The following is a 9,729-nucleotide window of genomic DNA, read 5'->3' on the forward strand; positions in this document are numbered from 1 at the left end:
ACTACCGGTTGTAAATAATCCTAGGTTGGAGGATCTGTACACTCAATACGACGTGATTGCAATGATTCCCTATCAAGTACTCTTTGGCTGGAAATATCCAAAAAAATTAGCCTCAAAATTTAAGGCCAGTCAAGTTCTGGGCCGGGGGCCTAAGCCCTATATGTAATCTGCTGCTGAGCCTACTGCAACTTTCCAATGGTTATCTAAATTATAGACAAACATGAAAGAGGACTTATCGATGTTTAAATTAAGTTAAGATGGTGTCACAAATTTATGTTCTACCTAAAGTTTTGAGAAAGGTATCTTTCACAGATTCCTTGAATTATAGAATTTCCGAAAATATTTTATTTCGATGATTATGTTTCAGAAGTAAAGTTCTAAGGCAATCTATAGCGAGTAATTAAAAGAGGATGAGTGGGTCTAGTGTTTTCAGCAGCGCTGTTTACGAAGGGTTTTGGGGATGGCCTAATGGCCTGTCTTTACACAAGCATGTAGATTATATAGCAAAGAATGTGCTTGTAGTACTTTTATTTTATTAGGAAGTTCCAAAAAGCTGAGGTAACAATTTTTACTGAAATCGTTCCATAAGGGGCGACGTGACTCTACGTCACGCCACTGTCCCCAGCAGCCATGCACACCAACCAAAAAACAAACAATGACGCAACGTTATCCTCGAGTTCAAAATTGCATACGAGACTGGTGACAGTGGTTGTTGCACAGAATGATGGTAAGCTGAAAATGGTGAATGAGTGATCCGAATGTTTGTGTTTCTAATGGTTAAATAACCAATATATTTCATACTCAAAGAAAATTCGTACTATGACAGAATTCGAGGAGAGACCTGTTTCTGTGCCTACCAGCGAAAGCGACGAAGAAGGTGTGTTATCATGTTATTTTTTCATTTAAATGTTTATTTGAAATCAAACAATGATTCTAATTGCTTTTTGCAGTTGACTTTTTATAGGCATAAAAAGATAAACGAAATGCCTCAAAACAAGTATTCTTTAAAAGATTCTGGGGCTGGATAAATCATTGACAGAGATTTTACCTATTTTCCCGTGGCTAACAACATTCACCTATTTATTGGCCTGTCTGCCTGTGATTGTTTTTGCATCTTTTGTTTTTATTCGCTAAGCAATAGAGATTTTTTCAACTGTTTCGATGCAACTTCATAAATATATATCACATCTTTAATTTAATAGAGTGAAAGTTATAAGAATTTTTTTGTCTCTAGATGAGGAAGAATATGATGAATTAATTGAAATTTCTCGACCTTCAAAAAGTCTGATGCAACAAGTTCTAACTCTTGATTTATCAAGACAACCAACATACACTCAAGCACTGGTTGGTGGAGCTTCTGGCTGGTAGGCATTTTAAAGCTATTCTTGGGAAACTACTTCAAGGCTTTTTTAGTACAAAATATTTTGAGTAATTGGGCATTGCTATTGAAAGTTTTGATAACCGTTACTCTGTTATTTTATCAAATGTAAAAATTTCAGACAACTCTTAAGGCCGGGTTACACAATCACTTTTTACCATCACTTTTTTTGATATTGGACCAACATGCTAAAAAGTGATCGTGTAACATACTGAAATTGTCCAATTTAACGCTGCAGAATTTAATGCACTTATCTGCTGGTAATCCTCTATCATTGGAAATTTTACTCTGAACAAAAGCAGAGTAAAATCAAGTTCATCACTTTTTTCAAAGGCGCCAACAAATTCTTATGTCACATAATGTTTTGATGGGAAGGGAACAGCCTAGAATATTGAGAAGAGAAGAAAAAGATGTGAATTCAATTTCTAGAACTTCGATTTACTCCAAATCATTATTCATATTTCGTTTTCTGCTAATAGATATGTTTCTGAGCACAATTCACGTCTTTTTCTCATTTTCTCGATATTCTAGGCCATTCCTTCTCATCAAAACATTATGTGACGTAAGAATTTGTTGGCGCCTTTGAAAAAAGGTGATGAACTCGATTTTACTCTGCTTTTGTTCAGAGTAAAATTTCCAATGATAGAGGATTAACAGCAGATGAGCGCATTAAATTCTGCAGCGAAAACGGGGAATTTTAGTATGTTACACGATCACTTTTCAGCATGTTGGTCCAATATAAAAAAAAGTGATGGTAAAAAGTGATCGTGTAACCCGGCCTTTATAAACTTTGTGAAATGTTTTCAAAAGAGAAATATACAAAGCTTTTACTGTAATATGTAATTTATGATGTAAAAAGATGAACAAACTATGAATATTTTGAAAGAGATGATGTAGAGAAGCCAAAGGGTTCAAGCAAGGATGGTTCAATGCTCTTGATTTTATGTTTGTTCATATGTGAATCATTTCATTTGCTCTGAAGAAAATATCAAAAGACTACCTTCAGAAGGCAAACCAGTAAATGATCTAGTTTTTGAAGCCAACAAGTTTCTCAAAAATGTGTTTTAAGGATGCTTTGGCAAAATAAAATGAAAAAACCGTTTAATCAATTTTTTTGTATCAAAAGAAAAGTATTTTGTGGTAATCAGTTATTTTGGTCTACTTATCCCTGATAGAAATAATTATTGTCAGCAATAAAACATACATTGGCAAACATGCACTTTTTATGCTGTAAAAATAGATATAAGAGATTTGTGCACAGGTTCACAACTTTTTAAGGCTTTATGGCATTTCAGTGAACAAACCCAAGCACAAAGACTCTAACAGACATCTTTCTCTCCAAAATTTCCGAGGAACATTAAGTGTTGTGAACAATATTTTCATTTTTGATCACTAATTTAATGAAAGTGGCGGATTTGCCAATTATGCAATAAAAAATAGCAGATTTGGAGATTTGCAGATTTCACTACGCCCCTCCCCCCTTCCACAGCCCCCTCTTTAGACTTGGATATGCTTTAAATCTAGATTTTTGTGACATTTAATAATGGTCAATCATTATCTTTTATGCATTGTCTTTATGGATTATCAACATCTGACCAGTAGGGTACATAAACTAGCCACCATGCTTGATAACTAAAGGGCTCTCAGGCACACGGATTTACAGGCAAAAAGGGCCATTACAACCAGACAAATGCCAAAGCATCAACAGCTCTGCTAAGGATTCATTATTGAAGCTTATGAAAAATTGCTTTTGACACAACAAACATTTTTCTGTACTTGAAATGCCATTATTTTGCTGAATGTCAGTTTATACTTGGGTAGTCAAGTCTCCAGATATAGCACGTTTTTTGTTAAAATAAGCAATGCTATAAATTAAGGGAAGAAAATTTCATTAAAATTATTGTGGTCAGCATTGTTGTGTTTGCAATTTCTGGTGTAGTTACCGTCAAATTTCTCAAAAAAGATCTCACATGCCACCACAAGCCTGGGTGTTTTCAGGCTAGAATTCATGATAGCATGCACACAACACATTGTTCAAAGATTACAACATTTAAGGGTTGGTGTTCAAATGTCAATTGCTTGATTGCTGCTGTATTGACAGTGGCTCTACAATCAAATATTTTTGTGCTTCATTAGCATGATGCATAATATATTATGCACCCAACAAAATGAAACAGTAATGCTTATTTTTTTCTACTAGTTAAAGGATAGAAGCGTTCATTTAAGAAGCAAAAACTCTAAATATAGATCTAGTGAATGGCACAGCACGCAAAATCCAATGTCTCCTTGGAAGTAAATCAAGAAAAAAAATCAGATTATGCATCTGTTTGTGCTAACAAAAGATAGGATAATCTCTCAATAATGCCTCAATGGCTACTTGTTTTTAGATCACCCATCTTTCCTTTACACAGATATTTAAGTCTTCTCTGATGCAGCTAAGCGTTTTTAGAAACCTGTTACCTTATATTTTATTCAAGACATGTTAAAAATAGAAAGGGTTGCCTTTTGTAAAATCTAACATTAAACCTTGAACATTTATTGATAAGATCAGTGTGTAGCAATGATCTTAGACTTTTTAGATTATAGTCGAAATTTTTACCAATTGTGGATAATTGTGAAGAAATAATTATACATTGAAAATTAAGTTCAGATCATCTCAAATATGTAAAAAAAACCCTGACCATTGTGTTTGTTTAGTTGCATGGTGCCATTTTTAGGTATTCAAGGAGTGTCAAAATTGACCACTCAAAGAGCCCAACTTTACAGAGCATTGTGCAAGTTGTGGACTTAACAGAATAAACATTTGTTTAAATATGAATAGTCTAATGACTTTAACCAAACTTTGAACTTGGGTGGCTAGACTACTGTGAAATATTTTGAAGAAAAAGGAAGAATAAACAACAATAAATGAAGTAAAACATATACGGTGAAAAGCTATTCCAAAATAAGTGGTGTGGGCAGTGGTGTGGTGGATCAAAATTGGCTTGGGGGCACCAATTGATTTCGGGGACTTAGAGAACTACACTATTGGTTCAACTCTATCAGGGACCTGCAAACCACGTTAAAAGTTTTGGACCAAAATCATAAGATTTTTCAAGGGTTTTACAAAGACTGCCATTATTGTTGGCCAACCAGAAAAGTAAAACATTCTGGGGACGTTGGAAGACTGCATCTGGAATATTTCAACATTGATTTAGACTGGAGGAAGATCCTAAGCAATATTTGTAAGTCTTCCCTATCACTATGCCAAAAAGGACAGTTGAGACTTTTACATTCATATTTGTTTCAACGGGCTTTTGGCACCCCTTACAAACACTTGGATTGCCTTTGATGCTTCCTGATTCCTCTGGTTGCTGGAGGGCATGTCCCCCTGGCCCCAACGGCCACCACGCCATTGGATGTGGGCATTGTATATTCAGGGTGCTTTAAATAATAATTGTTTTTATCTCACAGATAATGCATACATGTACATGTTTTTTGCTCTGACCTGGATCCATTCATATGCATTCAAACTTGAACTAAAATCACCTCATTTACAACAAGCCTTCTTGTGTGTGTTCATATGACAAATTTTCTTCCTACTTATCAACCTAATTGTGCCAAGTTGAACCAAATGCTAGGTAGACAGGGCTTCTAAGAGAGCAGACTGACTTGCTTGCTTGCTTGACCCAAGAGAATTCTGTGATAGATACTTTACGGTAAAATCACCCAGCTCAGTCAAAAAAACAAGCTTAGCCACATATAAACATCACCTCAAAACCTTGGTTCATAGGTTATGCCTCTTTTCTCACAAGGTATATCCAACAGTCAAAAATACATGCTGAATAAATTTTATGCTGAGTAAATGTCCTTCACTTTAAAGGGTCTCCGGCTTTGCATTTAGCCGTGTTGGTAAAGCCATGGCTGCAGCACTTGGTGGAAGCCTACTCTTAATTCATGTAAGACCTTAAAATCATTTTCAATCTTATATTGCCTGTTCAGTTTTATAACATATCCTATTAGGCGGCTATTGAATAAAAAAGACAAAATCTTGCCACCAAGAGATAATCACAAATTTTAATTGTTCTTACAAGCATGATGTTGTGCCTGACTGTTAGTTTTTTTATCATTGGGCAGGCCTCAGTAAGCTGACCCAGCAATGTGTTTGGAATTTTTCCAGATTGACCTTGAAATTGAAATGTATTTCTAGAGCATTTCCAACATGTTATTTTTCAAAGGTTGAAATTAGGCAACTATTCTTCTGGTTTTTAAAAAATATTTTTGACCATAGTGGAGTCTTTCAAAGATGATTTCTTTCCAGAATATATCAGTTTCAATATAAAAGAACACCCTTGCAACAAAATAGTTTAACTTACCCCTGCTATAATGCTAAGCATCTTTCCTTATTTCCAAAAGTTTTTTAGTTGAAAATGTTGTATTCCAGTTTGGCAGCAAGGCTGGCTATATAACAGTAGATTGGGACCGATTGGATAAAGACATGAAGGAAGCACAAAGTAATATTCATAAAAAGCTTGCTGGCAGACAGAATAAGAGAGCTACAAAAAACTTTCTGAAACAGGTAAATTTCAACTCCTACTCATATCACTGCAATTTTATTTGTCAGAAATATCTGAAATGGCAGCACATTCTTTGATTGTTTCTCTTTAAGAACTACCACAACATGCTCAACCAAAAAAAGTGGTCATCTTTACTGTATTATTGCTAAGGCTCAATTGGTATAGACATACAGTACTAAATTTCAGCATGTAGTTATCTCTATCTCAACATGGTCATGCCAAGGTTTCAAAAAAGATCAGGTCATGTTATTTTTTCCTCTCCTTTATTCTATGATCTAATCAACAGTTATATTCTATCATCCATACATGAAATATTTGAGCAGCAAACAACCAACAGCAGTTGCTATAAAAATACTACAGATTGAAACTTGCCGCAGAGAACACTTTTTATTGAGTAAAACTAATTTGTCTATAAATTTTTATCTCATCTCAGGGAACAAAATTCTTTACGAGAAATATGGTGGCTGTTGGTGGTTTTCTTGGTGGATTTTTTCTTGGTGTGGCAACTTAATGCATGGTAGTCTGTATTACTTGAAAATGAGTGAAAAATCAGCTTAAAGCATGCATCATTGTTGTTGACAAGTTGGACTGAAGGCAACTGAAAGATGTTTATTTAAAATGTAAAGTTAATGTGGTTAACAACATTTATGTGGATACTTCGAGACATGGTAGAATAAACCTTATGTTGAATTATTTAATGCAAAGCTTAACATTCAAAGGCATTGGTATATTGACAAATAAGATATAGTTCTCTTTTGGTATGTATACACAATATTTCCAATGAAACAATATTCCTATAGGTCACAGCAGAAAGAAAGTACATTTTCACAATGACCCACCCTATTTGCTGGTACATACAATCTCGTCTAAAATAAGAAGGGTAAATTCATTATAGAATAGCCACATCCTCATTTTATATACATAATTTTGAAATACCTGTCATCTGGAGCGAGGGTCCTATGAGAAAAATTTAGTATCCCTTATCTACAATTTTCTCTGTTGCTGGTATTTTCCTGTTTTTGAGCAGGGCCCTGTGTAATTTAACACTCTCTTAGAGTCAATGATGATTTGCGTAGTGTCTTTAAAGAATAGGCAAGTTAGTGTCCATTTCCCATTTATCTTCTAATTTTAAATGGCCTCTCCATAATTTCAGTTTTTGTGACTGTATCGTTTTTAGCAATTGAAATTCCTATTAAATCAAATTTTAGCTGATTAGAAAGGCCTGTCTCATTTTCAAGCTTCTTGGAGGTCCTACTGTAACCCTTTGTCACAGCACAGTGACTCCAAGAACAAAGCACAAAGAGAAAAATTAAATAGAAAAGAAAATAGAGTCATTAATACAGTCAAGATATTGATACAGTTAAAGATTGTAAAAGAAACTGAAATTTTAACAAAGCAATTCAAAGATGCCTAGTAAATCAGTTACCTATTTGTTTCCTTGTGGGTTCCTTGATTTTTCTCATTTTTACTGAAGAATTCTTTCAGTTTTTCAAATGTTTCATTGCAAAATGTTTTAAACTAATTTGTAAAACAATAAGCAAGGACATGCTAAAGTTTGTTAAATATGTTATTCTGATTGCTAAAATGTAAAAACTTTCTCATTAGATATTTTTAGTAACTGGCTTTTCATTGGACTAACTGATGCAATAGTATTTTTCATTTTTGTTCCTTATTTACAGCTATTCAAGATTGTATATTTATGATGATTGATAAATAAAAGAAATGCTCAAATGAAACTCTGATTTTTGCTCTCTGAACACTAAAAGGCATAATGATATATTCAGTTAGTATGCATAGATTTATATACTTTAATTCCTTGAACAAAACATTTGCTACAGGAAAAACTTAAAATATGGAAATTAAAGAAGAAGGACTTCAAGTTCTTGCAATGGATGCAGGCGTTTAACATCTTTGTCTCTTCTTATAATAGTATTTGGCAGCTTCCTCAGTTTACTTATCTGTGACCTGTTGATATTAAGCTCTTTGCAACAAACATTTAACAGTTCTTCATATGTTAGCAATTTGTTATTTAACTCTACTTCGATGAAATCATCAGCTCCAGCAACACGAACTTTCAACACAAGTTCACTAACTGGGGTGCTCATAAACACTGTAGCAACAGGCGTGGTTTTGCATGAATTGTACAGTCTGTATTCAACTGGTTTCTCTAGACTCTTCATGCTGTTAACATATGTATTAACTAATGAACCAAGTTGTTGAACATGAGGTACAAACATTTGCTTAAAGTCTCCAGCTACTTGAAAATTAACTGGATTCTCATTGCCAGCCTCTTGGCTATTTTTACTTGTGTTATCATCTGCCATCTGATTCCCTGTGGCAACTGCATATGGTATAACTGGATTTGCTATATACCCTGGAACCAGAAGTGGCGGCTCTACTTTTTTCTCTTCTGATGAATTCTCTTTTGAATCAACTGTAACAGAACTTGCTCTTGCAGTCATTATCACTGGGTTTGCAATGTAGCCAGGGACAAGAACTGATTGTTCACTTTTTGAAACACCTCTGTCAACTGCTTGTGTGATGATAGGGTTGCCAGTTGCAACTGCGTACGGAAATACAGGATTAGCCAAATACCCAGGGACAAAACTCACAGCACCTGGCGCTGAAGATTTTACAGAGTCACCACTTTGCGCTTCGCGGCCTTCACCACATTCTGACTTCTCCTGTTCACGGCGTCCTTGTAGAACGTTTTGTATATCAGCAGTCAAAAGGCGCTTTATGTCTTCCCTTGAAGTTAAATCAACAGGTAACTCACCTTTAATATTCTTAATATTTGCGTTAGCGCCATGTTTAAGCAAGATTATGACTATATTGTCGTGATTTCGTTTTGCAGCCCAATGCAGCGCTGTCCAGCCGTTCACCTTGTTTCGGGAATTCACTTCAGCTCCTTCCTCTATGCCTTTCAAAACTTCGTGACTGTATCCATTGGAGCAGTCTTCTCTCAGCTTTTCATTTTGCTGGTATTTATCATATTCACTGCTGCTTGTCATGTTTGAACGCTAGGAATACTTCCAAAGTTTAACACACAACAACAGGCGCCACCAACACAAAGTGAATACTCTATCGGTCGCAGCATTTTGGGGAAGCCTCGATACCAAAATAGACAAAGGGAGGTTTAGGGACTTAATTCATGGGCATTTTCACTCTTTTTTGAAAAATAGAATGAAAATAAATATTCTATGCCTAAGATTTCGTAGCTTGGTGACGGAGAAAACAAAGGACTGCCAAATTTCAGAGAAGCAAAAAATCACAATTTTCGTTACCTGTTTGAAATCTTATTTATGGCTGCTTGGATTAAAGATGCTTGGAATAAACTGTTTTCTTGGAATGGCTTAAATGTCTCTTATACCCCCCCCCCCAGCCCAATAAAGCAAAAAAACTATAAACTTCTACTTCTACGAATTTAATCAACTACTTCAATACTCTGTAATAAGGCTCTGTTGATGTAAACAAAAACAAACAAACAAACAAACAATAAAAAACACACAAAAAATTTACAACAAATAATAACAAATAAATAAGTTAAGCAACAGAGCAGCAGTTCCGTGACTAAGATAGTATTTATCCAATGTTTACATTTTACCCTATGAAACTGTGCTTAACTAAACGTGGAAAAGCTTCAGCAGTAAATCTTGGTTTTATATTTGGCAACATCTAAACTAGTAACAAGTTACATACAAAACAATTTAGTATCAAGATATCTAAAGCAAAGTCCAGGAAACGGGGGCAAGGGGCCAGAGGAGCCGTGACCACCAATTTTTTAAGACAAAGAAA

At 34.9% G+C, this 9,729-nt stretch overlaps 2 protein-coding genes across 2 annotated transcripts; one reads left to right on the forward strand and one right to left on the reverse strand.

The window, feature by feature from the left end:
* The first annotated feature begins 701 nt into the window (after positions 1–701).
* On the forward strand, positions 702–7,153 carry LOC135684512 (FUN14 domain-containing protein 1). Its single transcript, XM_089114985.1, has 5 exons — positions 702–877; positions 1,235–1,364; positions 5,241–5,316; positions 5,802–5,936; positions 6,368–7,153. The coding sequence occupies exons 1-5, from the start codon at positions 820–822 to the stop codon at positions 6,443–6,445; spliced, it is 477 nt and encodes a 158-aa protein (XP_088971111.1). The 5' UTR covers positions 702–819; the 3' UTR covers positions 6,446–7,153.
* A 571-nt stretch (positions 7,154–7,724) lies between these two features.
* LOC135684511 (ankyrin repeat domain-containing protein 40-like) lies at positions 7,725–9,030 on the reverse strand. Its single transcript, XM_065200093.2, has one exon. It carries the CDS (start codon positions 8,943–8,945, stop codon positions 7,794–7,796), a length of 1,152 nt encoding a protein of 383 aa, XP_065056165.2. The 5' UTR covers positions 8,946–9,030; the 3' UTR covers positions 7,725–7,793.
* Positions 9,031–9,729: the final 699 nt, after the last annotated feature.

This window comes from Rhopilema esculentum, chromosome 21 (assembly GCF_057945365.1).
Source record: "Rhopilema esculentum isolate cy_ngs chromosome 21, ASM5794536v1, whole genome shotgun sequence".
Classification (NCBI taxonomy): domain Eukaryota; kingdom Metazoa; phylum Cnidaria; class Scyphozoa; order Rhizostomeae; family Rhizostomatidae; genus Rhopilema; species Rhopilema esculentum.